This window comes from Salvelinus fontinalis, chromosome 4 (genome assembly GCF_029448725.1).
Source record: "Salvelinus fontinalis isolate EN_2023a chromosome 4, ASM2944872v1, whole genome shotgun sequence".
Classification (NCBI taxonomy): Eukaryota; Metazoa; Chordata; class Actinopteri; order Salmoniformes; family Salmonidae; genus Salvelinus; species Salvelinus fontinalis.
Window position 1 is genome coordinate 70,381,972 of NC_074668.1, and position 20,086 is coordinate 70,402,057.

The following is a 20,086-nucleotide window of genomic DNA, read 5'->3' on the forward strand; positions in this document are numbered from 1 at the left end:
TACAACACTATTGCCTGTCCAGTTTGTTATTTTCATCAAAGCATATGACCCTTCATCAGACAAAAATGTGTAATCAAGGTATTACACATATTATTATTAGCCTTAGTATATTCAGAACGATATAGTTGTGTATGAAAGATTTGAGATGTACAAAATATTATAGAATATGAAAATTGACGAGCACCACAGGTGTTTAATATACTGTATGCTTGCCTTCAACTTAAAGGGTTAAATAAAGGTTAAATAATAAAATATTTAAATAAAGGGTTAACATTACCCAGTGGTGGGTGTCGGGGGCAAACACTTTTCTCGTACGCGTGACATCATACTGGACAAAGCACCGTATGGGAGTGGTTTCTTAGAATCGAATGAATCCTGCTGAATGTAGGGTTTTTCAATTCCTGTAGCCGAACTATTACTTTCTCAAGTCAAAAGGGTTGAACTATTAGCGCTTATTTTGTATAAGAAAGCACTGCCGCTGGATGGTTGGTGATTCATAAGTTGCGTTCCCCTAACATGGTAAGTTTTCACATTATTTTTGATTTACATTAGTCAATGAAAATTAAGTGAAACGTGGTGTAACCATTGAATAAAGCGCCGTTTCGATTTTCTGTTGATTTTGAGAATGAGCCACGAACATTTCGTTGTGCTTGCAGATGTAAGCAACAGCTGGAGTGAATGAAGCAGAAACGCCGCATGATTGGATATATGGCTACTACTGCATCTTATTCGAACAATAGACAATGGACTCGTTTAAGAAACTCATTAACAATTAATACACTGTTAAGTAACTTTGATTTAAGTCTCAGTAAGTTAATGTCACAATGGCGGTGTTGTATATCACATTTGACCAAAGCACTTACCTAGATCTCTTCTTAAATGAAACAGACAAATTCAGGTAGGTTTATCGCCATTTCGTTCTGCTTGCTTCCATTTAAGAAGTGTTTTTCAACGTAATTGGTGGAATGAGTACACCTCTCATCACCTGCACACACAGTTCACTTTCATAGCAGCCACATACAAACAGCATCATTACTTTGCTCATTGTATAATTCCTTCTCGCATCTACACACTCTCCTCCTCTCATCTTTTCCCTTCGCTTGTGGACTTCAGTGCACAACACAACAGCTGTCTGTGACCAGGCAATAAAACATTTCCAAGCCAAACCATAACCGCTAACCGCTACACAGCCTACGTCGTTGTCACCATATTAGCTAACATCATAGTCAACGTAGCTACTAGTAAACCCGCTACAATCATGCAGTACATTGTACAGTCAGCAAGCAATTTAGCAGTTACACCAGCGTGCCCTGGTGGCAATAAATGAATAAAACCGAAAGCATACCTTGACTTGGAAGAGTTCCGGAGTTGGATAGCCATAGCTAGCTAGGTAACATAAATAGCATTCCTATGTTAGAGCCATGTGTTTGAGTAGGCTAAACTAGCTAGCTGCATTAGCTAGCTAAGTAAGTGAAAGTGAAGGTGAAAAAAGATAACGAAATATAGCTATCTCTCTCTGATTTTGAAGAAATGAATTTGGTCAAAACTGTTCAACTATTGTCTTAATCGCTCTCTTTGAGTCAACTATTTTTTCACTGCAGTGCTAGCTAGCGGTAGCTTATGATTTCAGTACTATATTCATTTTCTGATCCTTTGAATGAGTGGACAACAGGTCAGTTCATGCTGCAAGAGCTCTGATAGGTTGAAGGACATCCTCCACAAGTTGTCATAATTACTGTGTACTGTAAGTCTATGGAAGGTGGTGAGAACCTTAAGCCTCCTAGGTTTTGTACTGAAGTCAATCTACCCAGAGTAGATGGAAATAGCTGTCCTACGGCTACACCATGGTGCTACCCCTGAGAGTGCTGTTGAGGCTATTGTAGACCTTCATTGCAAAACAGTGTGTTTTTCATCAGTTATTTGATAACTTGAATATATTTCATATAGTTGTATCTAAAAAGAATAACTTTTTAATGTTTCACTATTTTTATTTATCTGAAATTTACTGAGTAGGATGGACCTCCCCTTCCTCCTCTGAGGAGCACCCACTGCTCCAAACTTAATTATAGACTGTAAAGCTTGAAACTGGCGCCGGAAGAAATGGCATCAGTTTTATGGGCGCCCAACCAATTGTGCTATTATGTGTTTTTTCCCCGCGTAATTTTTAACTTATTTTGTACATAATGTTTCTGCAACCGTATCTTACGGCAAAAAAAGAGCTTCTGGATATCAGGACAGCGATCACTCACCTCGGATTAGACAAATATTTTTTCTACAACAAAGACGACGCACAAGACATTCTCCAAACACACCACAGGACCGACATCCCCGTTATTTGCAAGAGGAAGCGATGCAGGTACAGAGGACAGAGAGCCGGATGCCTGGTCAGGACCCGGAGAAGGCGACTGGGAAAGCTGCCGTTACCGTAAATACTACTCACCAACGTGCAATCATTGGACAATAAATTAGACGAGGTACAATCACGAATATCCTACCAACGGGACATCAAAAACTATAATTTCATATGTTTCACGGAATCATGGCTGAATGACGACATGGATATTCAGCTAGCGGGATACACGCTGCACCGGCAAGATAGAACAGCACACTCCGGTAAGACGAGGGGGGCGGTCTGTGCATATTTGTAAACAACAGCTGGTGCACAAAATCTAAGGAAGTCTCTAGATTTTGCTCGCCTGAAGTAGAGTATATTGTGATAAATTGCAGGCCACACTACTTGCCTAGAGAGTTTACAGCTATACTTTTCGTGGCTGTTTATTTACCACCACAGACAGATGCTGACACTAAGACCGCACTCAGTCAGCTGTATAAGGAAATAAGCAAACAGAAAACCACTCACCCAGAGGCGGCGCTCGTAGTGGCCGGAGACTTTAATGCAGGGAAACTTAAATCAGTTCTATCAAATTTCTATCAACATGTTAAATGTGCAACCAGAGGGAAGAAAATTCTAGATCACCTGTACTCCACACACAGAGACGCGTACAAAGCTCTCCCTCGCCCTCCATTTGGTAAGTCCGACCACAGCTCCATCTTCCTGATTCCTGCTTACAAGCAAAAATTGAAGCAGGTAGCACCAGTGACTCGGTCTATAAAAAAGTGGTTAGATGGAGCAGATGCTAAACTACAGGACTGTTTTGCTATCACAGACTTGAACATGTTCTGGGATTCTTCCGATGGCACTGAGGAGTACACCACATCAGTCACTGGCTTTATCAATAAGTGCATCGAGTGACTGTACGTACATATCCCAACCTGAAGTCATGGATTACAGGCAACATTCACACTGAGCTAAAGGGTAGAGCTGCCGCTTTCAAGGTGCGGGACTCTAACCCGGAAGCTTACAAGAAATCCTGCTATGCCTTGCGACGAACCATCAAACAGGCAAAGTGTCAATACAGGGCTAAGATTGAATCATACTACACCGGCTCCGACGCTCATCTTATGTGGCAGGGCTTTGAAACTATTACAGACTACAAAGGGAAGCACAGCTGCGAGCTGCCCAGTGACACGAGCATACCAGACGAGTTAAATCACTTCTATGCTCGCTTCGAGACAAGCAACACTGAGGCATACATGAGAGCATCAGCTGTTCCGTACGACTGTGTGATCGCGCTCTCCGTAGCCGACGTGAGTAAAACCTTTAAACAGGTCAACATACACAAGGCTGCGGGGCCAGACGGATTACCAGGACATGTGCTCCGGGCATGTGCTGACCACCTGGCAGGTGTCTTCACTGACATTTTCAACATGTCCCTGATTGAGTCTGTAATACCAACATGTTTCAAGCAGATCACCATAGTCCCTGTACCCAAGAACACAAAGGCAACCTGCCTAAATGACTACAGACCCGTAGCACTCACGTCTGTAGCCATGAAGTGCTTTGAAAGGTTGGTAATGGCTCACATCAACACCATTATCCCAGAAACCCTAGACCCACTCCAATTTGCATACCGCCCAAACAGATCCACAGATGATGCAATCTCTATTGCACTCCACACTGCGCTTTCCCACCTGGACAAAAGGAACACTTATGTGAGAATGCTATTCATTGACTACAGCTCAGCGTTCAACACCATAGTACCCTCAAAGCTCATCACTAAGCTAAGGATCCTGGGACTAAACATCTCCCTCTGCAACTGGATCCTGGACTTCCTGACGGGCCGCCCCCAGGTGCTGAGTGTAGGTAGCAGCACATCTGCCACACTGATCCTCAACACTGGAGCTCCACAGGGGTGTGTGCTCAGTCCCCTCTTGTACTCCCTGTTCACGCACAACTGCATGGCCAGGCACGACTCCAACACCATCATTAAGTTTGCAGACGATACAACAGTGGTAGGCCTGATCACAGACAACGACGAGACAGCCTATAGGGAGGTCAGAGACCTGGCCGTGTGGTGCCAGAATAACAACCTATCCCTCAACGTAACCAAGACTAAGGAGATGATTGTGGACTACAGGAAAAGGAGGACCGAGCAGGCCCCCATTCTCATCGACGGGGCTGTAGTGGAGCAGGTTGAGAGCTTCAAGTTCCTATGTGTTCACATCAACAACAAACTAGAATGGTCCAAACATACCAAGACAGTTGTGAAGAGGGCACGACAAATCCTATTCCCCCTCAGGAAACTAAAAAGATTTGGCATGGGTCCTGAGATCCTCAAAAGGTTCTACAGCTGCACCATCGAGAGCATCCTGACTGGTTGCATCACTGCCTGGTATGGCAACTACTCGGCCTCCGACCGCAAGGCACTACAAAGGGTAGTGCGAATGGCCCAGTACATCACTGGGGCCAAGCTTCCTACCATCCAGGAACTCTATACCAGGTGGTGTCAGAGGAAGGCCCTAAAAATTGTCAAAGACTCCAGCCACCCTAGTCATAGACTGTTCTCTCTTCTACCGCACGGCAAGTGGTACCGGAGCGCCAAGTCTATGTCCAAGAGGCTTCTAAATAGCTTCTACCCCCAAGCCATAAGAGTCCTGAACATTTAGTCGAATAGCTACCCAGACTATTTGCATTGGCCCCCCTCCCCCTCTTTACACCACTGCTACTCTGTTGTCATCTATGCATAGTCACTTTAATAACTCTACCTACTAGGGATGAAACGGTTACCGGTTTCACGATAAACCGCAGTAAAATTCCCAGCGATTAGTATTACCGTTTCAAATTTTCAAAATTGTTTTGTGTGAAAACACAACAGAGGGCATTGACAGTGCTCGGGAGTTTTTTCAGCCTTCTAAGAGGACCAAATCGGAAGTGGGGTCGTATTTTGGGTTTTACAAGAGTGCTGAGGGAAACTTAATTGAAGATGGTCACCCTGTCTGCAGAACATGCAAAAACAAATCACTGGGGCAACACTTAAAATCTCTTGAGTCAGCTTCGTGACCACCACACACTACTTTATAGTGAATGCAAGGTAAGTTAACTTTTAGCTCAATGCATGATGGGGGGACTTCAGAATGGGGGAAAATGTCATGGTTTGTCTGTCTAACTTGATAATAGCTTGTTAATAATGTAAACTGAAGCTTTCAGTGTTACCTACTCTTGTAAAAACACTACACGTTATTATGCTGATGTATGCGTCGTGTGTCTGTGGACTCTTCGCCCATTGCACACGATAACACGTTATGTAGTTTAGTCACACTAGCAAAATATTATGTTAAATTAAAATCCGGCAGACGTCGACTTGGTTGTAAAAGTGTTCCAACAGGAGAAACACTATAAACTTCTATACAAGACTCCTGTATTTATGTCAATTATTCGGCTCATTGCAATTATCACCGTCTTCATTTGTATTTATGCATGGGGTAATTGCATATACTCAATGCAACACAGAAGATAGACTGTGTGTGTGTGTGTAAGTGAATAATTAGAATTATAATGTAACAACACTAATAATAATAATACATGTTATATTCCCTTGTTTACAGAGTGGGCGTGCAGCAGGCAAACCCAGTGATGCTACTGGTCACTCCTCATCTACAGTTGTGACACAGACACTCGATCAAACATTTAAAAAGCGGGCTGCTTAGGCACCCACATCAAAAAATGCTCAAGACTTTCACTGCAGCCCTTTCATATTACATTGCAAAGGACATGATGCCATTTCAAATTGTTGAGAGGCCTGGCTTTCTGAGGCTGATGAAGGTTACAGTGCCTCACTACAAAGTGAGTGCTGCTAATTTTATTTGCTGTTTGTTTATTTGATTTGCTTACTTAAGGTTGTGTTCATTTAAAGCTGCACTAGGGAAACTTATACCTCTCATGGCCACATGGGGCCATCTTTAATGTTTATGTTATTATTTTAGTGTTTATGCACACAAAAAGTGCATAGTGCTGCTAATTTTATTTGTTGTTTGTTGGATTTCAATATAAAACTTGGTGAAATGATTTCAGTGTTGGTATCAGTACTTTTTGAAAATTTCCAGCACATTTTAACAACACCTTGATAATACTGATAATAATTACTTGTTACTTTTATCTCTTATTCTTATCTGTATTTATCTGAAACTGCATTGTTGGTTGGGGGCTCGTAAGTAAGCATTTCACTGTAAGGTGAATACCTGTTGTATTCGGAGCATGTGACTAATAACATTTGATTTGATTTTGACATCTGTGCCCAGTGGGTGGTCTCCTATTTGTTGGAACCGTTGTGGTTGGAACTTGGAACACATAGCAGCATTACCCAGAGATGGGAGGGGGAAAATGTTCAAGCCCAGGGCAACATAGGGCAAACAACCTGGGTGATTATAAAGTATGATAAGGTCTTCTAGAACAGAGGTTCCTAAACTGTGGGGCGTTTAATGAACTTAGTCCATTTTTCAAGTTACTCCTGATAGGTTTAATAGTAGAATGCACAAGGTGCAATTTCGAATAGTAGAATGCACAAGGTGCAATTTCTAAATTGGGTAGTGCATCATCAGTCCCTCTTATCATGTCAGTCATTGCAGACCTGAGAGAGCTATTTATGACTTGTTAGAAATGTCCAGATCAACTAGGGGTGTTCCCCCATTCTGTAAGGGTGGTCTGCCTGAGTGAAAAGGTTTGGGAAACCCTGTTCTAGAATATGACAGGTAACCACCACCAAGAATGACACTATCTGCCTGGATGTCTAGGACTTTCAGTGACTCCCAAACAATGGCATACTGTACCTACCCTATCATTCATTTCCCTGTAGCAACAATTTGTACTTTTACTTTGTCACTTTTTCCCCACTTAGAATCGGTTTTATCAAATAAAAGTTAATTCACCAAGCCGATGTAATGTCATTGTTGTTTTAGGGTTACAATGCAATTATAATTTCTTTACCCATATCTCAATGTCTCAACTTTTATATAAGGCTTTGCTTTATATTTCTCCTTGAGTTTAGAGTTATCATCAGACCAGTGGTTCAATGCTGCGTTAGAGGACTGGGCTTCAGAACCACTGGTCTGATGATGTCTATCATATGACTGTCAGAGCAGAGCAGCTGGGCTTTCTTGGCAGGTACAGCATCCTGGAGGGATACGATAGTCTTTGATACTAAGCTGGCTAGAGAGGAAATTATAACCGACGTTGGGGAAAGACAAGAGAAATACTTGATACTTAAAATGGAGGGAAAAGCATGAGCAATATCAGACTTTTCCAGCAAACACCTTAAGTTTAGGGAATACCATTTGTGTACGTGATACCACAACCTATAAATCCACAACAAATGTAAATGGATCTGCTGAGTGAAGATAGAGTACAGATTTATTGCACTCGTTAGTCTGCTGAAATAATTCCTGCCTTCCTGACCTCTGACATTAAGCTGGCCAAAATAAGCTGGGTAGCGCAGGGAGTGAGGAAAAAGGGGATTTACCAGTCCTGGTGTAGAATGTAGACAGCGGGACGGGAAATAACGTTGAGTAATTCAATACAAAAAATGGGAATGCCAGACAGCCTCGACAGACAGTGGCTTTCACACTGCGTACCAGTCATGTGTCAGGAAATCTGACTTGTGACTATGAAAAGCTCTTAGGTATGTCATCTGTTTGTCGTAATGTTTTCTATGCATGCCATGAGTGTATGTTATGACACATACAATGCATCAGCCTTGCCATGAATAACTTGAAGCCAGTGATCAGGACAAATATTTCTAGATAGTGAGCTCCCTAGTCCCTAATCCTAGCGTGCTAAATGAATTATGGGCTGGCCGCTGCTGCCTGCTGGACAGCTGTCCAGACCAGAGGGAGACAGACAGATAGACTGACAGACAGCCAGGCTCCAGGGAACAGTCCTATTATGGAAGTAGCTTTGTGTGGAAGTTACCTTTCTACCCACATCCTTTCTTTCTGCTGAGCTCATCTGGACACTTCATGGAAAGTCTTTCATCATAGGTTTTCATCTAAGCCAAGGAATTAAGCTTATGACCATAGCAGTGTTGATGTGAATCGGAACATTTGGCAATGCACAAACCTGGATAGTTGTAAACTGTTTGTAATTCATTTATAACAAATGCATTTAGCTCTCTAACTGTAAGAAGTAGGCTATGTTTACATAGGTTCTGATTGAGTATTTGGTGGGGATTTGTTTTGTTCTATCTCAGTAACGTTGTTAATAGCAGTACAAACCGAAGTGAGTGTCAGAGGCTTCTACTTTTCATCTTTGTGGACAGACAAATCTGGTCACCATAGGTGAAGACTGCATTAACCATACCGCTTAGTGTACTTTTGTGCTATCTGCTTATGTTGTAGCCTGCCTACCCACAAGCCACCTGATACCATGCCGTCATGTTGAACCCAGTTGGCATTACCCCTTACAGTCCTTATTCTCCCCTCACAGCCTCTCTCTCTCTCTCTGGGGGTTGTCAGCAGGGTATGCTAGCTGTGTCAGGATTCAGGAAGGGAGGGAGAATAGCGGGCAGGAGAGGGCATGAGTGTTGAGGGAGAATACAGTACAGGATATACTGTATGCCAAAGGGAAATGAGGAGTTCAATAACAGAGCAGAAACGTATCTCTGTTTACCTGGCACAATATGCAATAGACTAACTATACACATAATTCAATTATATGTAGACAGTATCCTTTTAATCATAATCAGTATTGTCCAGTCTGTGAGGTCTGTGCTATTATAGTATACTGGATAGTTTTAGTATTTCATTTTTGATATTGCATGTACTTTCAGGGGCTTTATAGGAGTATTTCACTAGTTGGTCAGTGTCCACCCCTCCTGTCTATGTATAGTATCCCCAAAAGGTTATATTCACATGATTGTTGTGCCCCTGCTGTCATTTTATAGTGTTTATTCTCATTTTCCTTACCCAATTTTATGTGGGTCATTGTTAGTGCACACACACACACACAATCCAGGGTTTCCGTTATGAAAACGTGGCCCCGGACATTTGACCTGCAGCATTTTAATTTACTGGACATTTGAGACATTTACCTGACCCATGTGCATTGGGTGCGCAACCTGATTAGGGCGTCCACTCCCGGTGCTCAGAATGACAGAAATCACAGTTAGATTACGGAATTTAATATTAACAGAACATGCAAGTCGAGGATGCAATGACGTGTGTCCTTCTTTCCGCACACTTTGAAGATGTTAGAATTACTGTCCACATGTACTTTTCCTCAGCCAACAACACGGGTAACGAACCGCCAAATCCCAAGCCTATGCATAGACGGCGTGTGAGTTTCAAGTTTGGGGAAGCATATTTTCACCATAAAACTGCACCTTTATATCAAAGCATTCCATGCATCATTGCATTTGCAAACTTATATAAGATATCTTACTATATTTGAAATGTGATGAGTAGATTGGATAGTCATAATTTAGGCTAATAATATAATTTAAATCCCTGTTTGCAAAAAAGACCGGTCAATCATGGCTGAGCGCGTATAGCGTAGAGCCTTGGTCTATAGGGTATATCCGATACGTTTCTTATTTCATTGCATGGAGAAAAAAAACATGTTATGCATTTCTTATGCACTTTAAAGGATATGATTGGAGACATTAGCAGAATCTTTTTTAATACGACAAATGACAGGGTAGCCTACTCTGCGGACACTGACAAACAGATCAATAAAAGTCACGTTGTCCATATAATGGGCCTATGAGAATCGGAGACACAAATAGAATATGACGTCCATCTCATGTTAACTACGGGGGCAGTGTCCCTATACCGGGACGGTTGAGCTAACGTGCGCTAATGTGATTAGCATGACGTTGTAAGTAACAAAAAATTATATGGGCAGAAAGCTTAAATTATAGTTAATCTAACTGCACTGTCCATTTTACAGTAGCTATTACAGTGAAAAAATACCATGCTATTGTTTGAGGAAAGTGCACAATAACAACAAACTTTTATCACGGCAACTGGTTTGATACACATTCACCTCTGAAGGTAAATAATGTACTTACATTCAGTAATCTTGCTCTGATTTTTCATCCATAGGGTCCCAGAGATAAAATGTACTGTAGTTTTGTTTGATAAAATCAAGTTTTATATTCAAATGTAGGAACTGGGTTCTACAGTTTGAACCCCTGCTGTCTCTGGCTCCAGGAAGAGTAGCTGCTGCTTTTGCAACAGCTAATGGGGTTCCTAATAAAATAGCAAATACTAAATATACCCACTCTGTCCGGCCATCTAGATGTGTGAAAGTTAGTGAACTGTATAAGCTAATGATCCATCATGTATGACATTCCTGGGAGTGTGTAAACTGAAATGTTGTATTACCATATCATCAATTGACCAATTCGGCACATTTGGCAGACTTGATACAAAATATTGTCCAGTATTTCAATGCTTCACTGGATCATTCTGAAACTTTGCATGCACACGTCTGCCAGCTCCTGAACTGCAATATTATATGATAGCCTTTCTCTTGCATTTCAAAGTTGATGAAATAAAAAAATATATATTTTTCGGCTTTTCTTTTTTTTTTGGGGCCTAAAGCCAGCTATTACTGGCTAACGGAAACCCTGACACACACACACACACACACACACACACACACACACACACACACACACACACACACACACACACACACACACACACACACACACACACACACACACACACACACACACACACACACACACACAGTGTCTCTGCCGTCTCCCACCAATAGAGTGGTGGAAGACAGGAGACAGGTTTGTGTGGTAGGAGTCAGTAGAGTTCTAATGTTTTCCCACTGGTGGGCGTCCTGAAGCCACTAGACGAATAACTCGGCTGTTTCCTGTCAGAATGGAAGTTCCCTTCACTCAGCTCTAATGACCTGAAAGAAATGCCTAGTACTGTGTACGGCTCTCTTACTCTCTCTCTCTCTCTTCCCTATTTCTCTCCCTATCTCTCTCTTCCTCTCTATCAATTCCATTTCAATTTATGGGCTTTATTGGCATGGGAAACATATGTTAACATTGCCAAAGCAAGTGAAGTAGATAATAAACAAAAGTGAAATAAACAATACAAATTAACAGTAAACATTACACTCACAAAAGTTCAAAAGAATAAACACATTTCAAATGTCATATTATGTGCAAATAGTTCAAGTACAAAAGAGAAAATAAATAAACATAAATATGGGTTGTATTTACAATGATGTTTGTTCTTCAATGGTTGCACTTTTCTTGTGGCAACAGGTCACAATCCAGCTCTTTCTCTCTCCATCTCCCTCACTCTCCTCTCTCTATTTTATTTCTCTTTCTCTCTCTCTCTCTTTCCCTCTCTCTTGCAGGATTTCCCACAGCTGGTTTAATGTTGACATTTGATTTAGTTGACATGGGCGGTAGCTGTTTGCACTCCCCTGTCTTTCTTTTGATGATTTCTTGTCTGAAATGTTATATTTAAATTAATTGGGCCAGAGTGAATCAGATCATGTCTCTGTGTTTGTTTCCACAGTGCTGTGTCTGACGAGGCTGACCCGCGCTACCGAGACCCCCAGGAAGACCATGCTGTCCCTCCTGCTGCCCACTCTGCTTGCTGTGCAAGCTCTCGGTGGGTGGTGTCCCCCTGTCCCCCTCCCCAGCCCGCCATTACCCAGAGATCAAAGCTACCACCAAGTGTAATTCCACCGCCATCTAAACAATACGCCCAACAGGGGTTTTAGTCATTCCCTTCAAATAAATTACAAGGAAGACAAAAACAACAGCTCAAATGAATATCCTTAACAGTGCAAAAAAGTAGAGACAATGAAAACCTTACAGAATGGGAACATTTGGAACGTTATGACTTAACAGACGGAAAGTTAGGTTTGGACAGGAAAATTGGTTGGGTTTGTCCTTCTCTAGCCAGAGCTGGAATGGAGCCCTGGGGGAGTTAGTATGGTGAGGTCCTGCCTGAGAAGAGACTTGCAAAGTGTGTATTTTTTCTCCAGTGAGTCAGAGACTGTGGTGGGGGAGTCAGCTTCTCATGTTCCAGTAAGGGGGAGTTGTGGTTGGTGTAGCCTGGGCACTAGGCAGCAGGGTTATTGTAGTGCTCAGGGCAGTGTGCTGGAGTCAGCAGTCAGACAGAGACTCTGAGAGTGAGAGAGCTAGGAGCAGGGCTTCATTAGGGCCTAGTACTGTTCCAGCTTAATGGGTCTCTGGCCTGCTCATTACTGGCTGTGGTGGCTGCCTCGGTCCTCTCACTGGGAGGGAGGGAAGGCGGCGTCTCGGACAGATTCTGTGCATCTTTTTAAGTTGTAGTTAATAATGTTTTTGCCTCACAAACCACATGATTGTCCTTTATTTACTTACTGGAATTTACTGTTGAATTAAGGATTTACAGTATTAGGTAACACTGTACAGCATGTTTTAGTTCATACACTAAGTCATGTGCTTTGAAAGTCTGTCGATAGAGACAGACTGTCATGTGGAAATAGTGAGTGGGTGTGCACGTGTGTATGTGCTGGTGTGTGTGTGTCTGTATCTGTGTGTGAGACCTGGGGTCCTCTGGGCCTGTTGTCTCCAGTAGGTCTCTGATTAGGATTATAGGCCCTTGCTAATCCCACTTGTCTTCTACAGTGTCTCTCCTCTACTCCGCCATTAAATAACCGTATCAGTGTCACTCCTGTGCTGCACCATTAAATACCCCTATCTCCACACAGGATTACACTCTGAGGCTGCCACATTGCCGCTGCACTCTCCCAAGACAACCTCTAGTAGAGTACAGAGGTAGAGTCCCCGTCTAAGCTGTTGGTGTGTAACATTGTCTTGGTGCGTAAAATAAGAAAATGTTGCTTAGCACAGCTGTTGTCAGTTCTTCTGCAGAGGGACTCGTCCCCAATGGAATTGTTGCTTAATGTGGCGGTGACAGGTTTCTTTGTTTCAGTATACATATACACTGAGTATACATGACATAAACTGACCAGGTGAAAGCTATGATCCCTTATTAATGTCCCTTGTTAAATCCACTTCAATCAGTGTAGATGAAGGGGAGGAGACTGATTAAAAAAGAACTTTAAGCCTTGAGACAATTGAGACATAGATTGTGTATGTGTGCCATTCAGAGGGTGAATGGGCAAGACACAAAATGTAAGTGCCTTTGAACGGGATATGGTAGTAGGTGCCAGGCGCACCAGTTTGGGTCAAGAACTGCAACGCTGCTGGGTTTCCTGTGTATCAAGAATGGTCCACCACCCAAAGGACATCCAGCCAACTTGACACAACTGTGGGAAGCATTGGAGTCAACATGGGCCAGCATCCCTGTGGAGCACTTTCGACACCTTGTAGAGTCAATGCCCCGACGATTTGGGAAACAAGGTGTCCCTAATGTTTGCTATACTTAGTGTACTTTTAATGCAAATCAAATCAAATTTTATTGGTCACATACACATGGTTAGCAGATGGTATTGCGAGTGTAGCGAAATGTTTATGCTTCTAGATCCGACAGTGCAGCAGTGTCTAACAGGTAATATCTAGCAGTGACAGAGCTGCTAAGATGCAATAGATAGTATAGAATAGATAGTGATGGATACAGTATACTGTATAGACATATGAGATCAGTAATGCGAGATATGTAAACATTCTTAAAGTGGCAAGTGTTCCATTTCTTAAAGTGGCCAATGATATCAAGTCTGTAGGTAGGCAGCTGCCTCTCTGTGCTAGTGGTGGGTGTTTAACAATCTGATGGCCTGGAGATAGAAGCTGTTTTACAATCTCTCTGTCCCAGCTTTGATGCACCTGTGCTGACCTCGCCTTCTGGATGGAAGCGGGGTGAACAGGCAGTGGCGTGGGCCTTCCTGTGACATCGGGTGTTGTAGGTGTCCTGGAAGGCAGGTAGTTTGCCCCCGGTGATGCATTGCGCGTACTGCACCACCTTTTGGAGAGCTCTGCGGTTGTGGGCGGTGCAGTTGCCGTACCAGGCGGTGAAACAGTCCGACAGGATGCTCTCAATTGGGCACCTGTAAAACTTAGTGAGGGTTTTCGGTGACAGCCACATTTTTGCAGCCTCAGGAGGTTGAAGAGGCGCTGTTGCGCCTTCTTCACCACACTGTCTGTGTGCATGGACCATTTCAGTTTGTCGGTGATATATACACAGAGGAACTTAAAACTTTCCACCTCCACTGCTGTCCCGTCGATGTGGATGAGGGGTGCTCCCGTTGCTGTTTCCTGAAGTCCACGATCATCTCTTTTGTTTTGCTGACATTGAGTGAGAGGTTATTTTCCTGAGCCACACTCCAAGGGTCCTCACCTCCTACCTGTAGGCTGTCTCTTCATTTTTGGTTATCAAGCCTACCACTGTCATCTGCAAACTTGATGATTGAGTTGGAGGCCGTTAATAACCATGAATTGCACTAGACTAGAAGCAGTACTCTCAGTGGGGTTGTTCTGAGGTAACAGGCAAGCACCAGCAGCAGCACCACTACAGTAAGTAGGCCTAGTATCCAGGCTCCATGAGCAGCATTAGCAGCTGAGAGGCAGTAGAGCCAGTAGTGTAAAGCAGAAGCATTAACAGGATGCTGTCTGGCTAATTGCTTGTTGTCATGCTCTCTGTTCTGTCAGCACTGCCACCAGCCTGCCAGGCCTCTGCCATTTGCTGCTGCTTGCGCCCACCTGCCCGCTCTTAGCATCTCCATGTTAAAAGGGAAATTGTAGTCATGCAAATGCAAAAATGGCAAGCTGACCTGGATTCAGTTTTAATGACGAGAGCTGGGAGGTAGTTCTAATTAATTAGCATAATTGAATAGATCACATCTAGTGTGGCAGTCAGAGAGCGGCAGACGTTATGGCAAGGCCCTGAAGCGTGTAAATAGCCTGCTCACGCCCGCATCTCTGGTGTACCCTTTGAGGTCTGCTAACTAGGAATGCCCTCTCCCTGTCCTCCTTTTCTCTTCACAGCAATTGATTCTGTAGAGAGGGGACTCTTTGGCCCGCGCAGAAATTCAATTTCGGGTTATTACCCCGTATCAGTGATGTTCTTGCTAATTTGATTGTGGCCAGTGAAGTATCCTTTTAAAAACAATCGAGGACAGGCTCGACAAAGATTGCTTCCGCTGCGATGCATACATAATGCCCAGTCAGTCTACTAGCAGGTTGGCTACTGCACTGAGCTGCTGGCCTCTCTTCCCGCTCACTCTGCACTGTAGCCTAGCCATTTAAACAGAGTGCATTACCCATCAAGCACCTCATGATTATTTGAACAAGTCCTAAAAAAGCTATCTTGTGGGATCGCTTAAACATTGATGCGCGTAACGTGCCGAGATTGCAGTTCTGCGTGGTGAGCGCTGAGCGGGGCCTGGGGGCTGCTGGGGCCTGGAGCCAAATATCTTTGTGTTTAGTGGGCTGTGATGAACAGGATGAATGACCCACCACCACAGCTCTGATCTGTCCCTGTAAAGCAGCATCATTGCTTGGTGCTGAGTAAGAAGCTTCCCTGCCCGACACACAGAGAGAGGAGACACTTACCTACAGGTTGTTACCACAGTTACCGGGTGCTTCTATGGTTACAGGGCCCTGAGTGAGGTCACTGTGTCTCAGGAGAGGCGGGGTCAGGTGTTTCCATGGTTACAGTGCCCTGAGTGAGGTCACTGTGTCTCGGGAGAGGCGGGGGCAGGTGTTGCCATGGTTACAGGGCCCTGAGTGAGGTCACAATGTCTCAGGAGGAGAGAGGCTCAGGTTAACATCCAGACACACAGCCCCAGCCACTGAGCCTTTAACCTCTTAACCCCCTGCATTAATGTAGACATCCACTGCTCCCCGACACCTTCATAAGGCAGAACAAAATTGCAGCCTGAGATTTTAGCAAAGACTCTGCCCTCCCAGACATGGCTTTGGTTATTACCAGGGCCAGCAGGTGTCAAACACTTGTCTATCTGAGGGATTAGAACCCAAACATTTGCCACCCCTACAATAATGCAGTTTTGCTTTCTGATCAACTTAGCTTGGCTTTTCTGTAATCGTATGCATAGCGTATAGGCTCACCTTAACCCCAGTCATTTGGATTAAGCTGCACAAACTCAAATCCACCCCACCCCCTCTCCTGCTGGGATGGATTTGCTCCTATGGCTCGCTCCTCATACTCTTCCCAGGTTGTGTTCTCTCTCTTCTCTCTCAGGCAGGTGGTGGAGGAAGGTTAGGCTTGTCCTTATCTCCCAGGCAGCTCCTCTGCAACTGCCCCCCCATTATCTGCCTGTCAGAGCCCATTAACAGCTTATTGACGGGATATGAGACCAGCTCCCCCTGATAAAGCACCCGCCCGCCCTGTCTGTGGAGAGAAGAAGATGGAGAGAGCATAAACGACAAATGAGAGAGGGAGAAAGAGAGATAGGCAGACAGAGTCAGGAGAAAGGAAGTGTGGTGCATCTTGATTTATTACGTTGCTGAAAATAAGCAACCTGAGCTCCTGTCTGCTCCACTAGCTATCTGCGCCTCATATATCTCTCACAGACAGAGATGGCTTTCACACTATGATGACTGTAGCCCAGATATGGGGAGACAGTGTTAAATTGGTAAATGTCATGAGTGACCCCATTATTCAAGGCTCAGAGACCTACATAATCCTCTCCATTTTGTGTCTCTCTTTCAGGAGGGGAGTAAAGGCTCAGGTTTAGAATAGATTCCCTATGTGTCGTGAGGGATAATTCCCAGCAGTGTTACGCTGACCACGTCTAAAATGCTACTACATCTCTCAATGTATTCCAGATGTTGCTTTTTTATTTGTGTTCCCCTGGACGGATTTGAAAGGTTTTGGGCTTGGAAACGCTTTGAAGAAAGGCTTTAGGTTTCTTCAAAGGTTTGAACAACGACATTGACTGAAAGAATAGCTGTTGTGAAAGGCCACTAAGCATCTGTGAACTTCCTGCTCGTTAGATATTCCGGTGGGCCATTCGTGGAAAGACCAACATGTCTGGAGCTGCAGTACTTTTGACCACCCGATGGGGGCATTATTGCCACAGCTTTTGAAGCAGCTCACTACTTAGCCAGACAGAACACTAACTACACTGCCTGTGTGTGTTTACTTAGTTAAGTCAATATTACCGCCGCAATTTGCCTTCCAGTGTATGTGTGTCTGTGCACTCTTATCATGGCTGTTCCTTTATGCCGTGTTCGACAAAGGGGCTTTACCATATCTCTGAACATGTGTACCTAACATCTTCTAATGAACAGTAGTACTGGTAGCTCTGCCATCTGTTATCTAGCAGGGGTAATTTAACCTCTGTGTAAGGTGTCTATTGGCCTAGTAGGTGATAACCTATGTGCTGTTCAATGTTATGAAGCACAGTTCACTATTTTTGAAATGTAACTAGGCAAGTCAGTTAAGAACACATTTTTATTTACAATGACAGCCTACTAGGGAACAGTGGGTTAACTGCCTTGTTCGGGGGCAGCACAACATATTTTTACCTTGTCAGCTCTGGGATTTGATCCAGCAACCTTTCAGTTACTGGCCTAATGTTATAACCACTAGGCTACCTGCCGCCCCTTTATTGGAGAAGCAGCTATGAACCAGGGTTATTGAGCAGTGTGGGTTATTGCATCAGGAGCTGGAGGGAGATGGAAGCTGTGGTCTTATTGAAGCCCTTGTGTTTAACAGCCCAGGTTATTAAAGGGATCCGGTTATTACCGGTTTAGGTATTTCTGTTTAGGGTTGTGTCCCACTGACCAGGGTCAGCTGAATGGCAATGCAACATCAACCACTGAATGTGTAGGCTATGTGTTGCATTCTCCTAGATGTGGATACGGGGGTACCTTCTATTGAACTGAGTGAATTCAACTTTAGTGATCGCAAGCAGAGTGAGATGTTAATGTGTTTGTGCGTGCCTGCGTGTAGGTGTGTATGTAAGGTGTCACTGAACACGGTGATTGGGACCTGTCTGTTGTGGAGCAGTACTATGACAGTGGATATTGTAGTGTCAGAATGCCCTGTGTCTAAGACTGACTCTCACAGTGCTGTGGAGCTGTCAGTAGCCAGGACTGAGCTGAATAACAATGCCCTCTGCTTGTGGATGTGTGTGTGTGTGTGTGCATGGGTGCGTGCGTATGCCTGGCTGTGTGTGTGTGTTTGTGTGCACCTACCTGCGTCTGGAGGACGGAGGTGAGATGTCACTGCCGCTGTGGCTAAGGAATTTGTTTACCAAGAGCCATGTTGTGTCACCTTGTCAGCTGCCTATGTATGAAGTCTGTGGTTCTCCTCCCAGCCCCTGTCAGCCTGCTGCCTGCCATGCCTGCCATGCTGCTTCACACTCAGCAGGCCCCTCAGCCCCTCTGCTCCACTCATCTGTATAGCTTAGTTTAGCACTAGCCGGGGCTAATCTGTACTAGCAGGGATATCCGTGCAGCGAACTATTCATCTAAACTCACAAGTTCCGTGTGGCTCTCGAGTAGGGCTGGGAATTGCCAGGGACCTCACGATACGATATTATCTCGATACTTAGGTGCCAAAACGATATGTATTGCGATTCTCACGATTCTATATGTATTGCGATTCAATACTTGGATTTTATTGTGATTCCATGGTCCAAACATATTGCTCACCGTATGTCTGCTGCAGAGGGATGAGAGAGAGCTATGTGAAAAATAGTTTTGAAATAAAAGTGCTGAAAACACTGCTATCCTGAAATGGAACTGTGTAGATTTTTACCCCATCACTACTCTCGAGGCTGCATCTGTACTGGTGAGCTTAGCACTAGGCTAGCCAGGGCCCAGTGACAGCATCACTGTTATCTTGAGCTGAGGTAGGGGTTGAAGAGACAGCCCAGGGATTAGGGAGGCGGAGGGGATGAGGGGAGTGAGTGATGTAAATATCCAACAGGGCCATTGCTAGCTTGCTTGCCTACCTGCCTCTTCCTCCCTGCCTGTATGTCTGCCCTCCTTTCTCCCTGCCTGCCTGGCGCTCCGCTCTGAGGGAAGAGTGCCAGCCAGCGCTCACAGGGCTTTAATGAGTTTATTTCATGTCGGCTGTGAAAGTGCACGGCTCTGTCTCTCTCACAGGCACTCAAACAGAGCCGGGCCCATAAACACAAAGTGCAGGGTGTAAATCTGCCCTGCCGTCCCCTCCCTCTACCACTCTCTGCTCTGAGCATCTCTTTATCGCCTCTCAGGGGCCGGGGAGAGCCCTTAACCCTCCTCGCTCAAATAGGGAGACACCACCTCTCACAATACACTTTTTCAACCACAACCTCCTAGACCAAATGTTTTATTTAGATAAGCAAGTTAGTTAAGAACAAATTCTTATTTACAATGACGGCCTACCGGGGAACAGTGGGTTAACTGCCTTGCTCAGGGGCAGAACGACAGATTTTTACCTTGTCAGCTCGGGGATTTGATCCAACTACCTTTCGGTTACTGGCCTAACGCTCTGACCACTAGGCTGCCTGCCGCCCCCAAAGCAGTTATCACAAATACTACAGTATTTGTGCTAACTGTGTTGTGTTTGTTGGAGATATCTAGAAGTTAAAAGCAGAAACAATACCAGTTTGCCCAACCCGTGTTTCACCTCTGAAGGAATAGGACATCAGATGCTTACTCACAGTTTCCATGACGTCAGAGCTAAAAGCCCCTCCCCCCTGGGTGCAGTGAAGTGGGTGTGAAACGCTGTGCTCTCCTGCTGCTCTCAGTCTGTCTGTGAATGTCTGTCAGTGTGTTAACATGCTGCCCCAATGTCCTGCTGCACCCTTACCAGA

At 44.3% G+C, this 20,086-nt stretch overlaps 1 protein-coding gene across 2 annotated transcripts in view; it reads left to right on the plus strand.

The window, feature by feature from the left end:
- Window positions 1-307: 307 nt before the first annotated feature.
- LOC129854302 (CD276 antigen-like) overlaps window positions 308-20,086 on the plus strand; it is an 80,471-nt gene continuing 60,692 nt past the window's right edge. Inside the window, exons 1-2 of one of the 2 annotated variants that reach the window (XM_055921196.1) lie at window positions 308-519; window positions 11,884-11,979. In XM_055921196.1, coding sequence (XP_055777171.1) covers window positions 11,934-11,979 — 46 coding nt within the window. In that variant the 5' untranslated portion in view covers window positions 308-519; window positions 11,884-11,933. The remainder of the gene's footprint in view (window positions 520-11,883; window positions 11,980-20,086) is intronic. The other variant, XM_055921195.1, reaches the window with a different exon arrangement.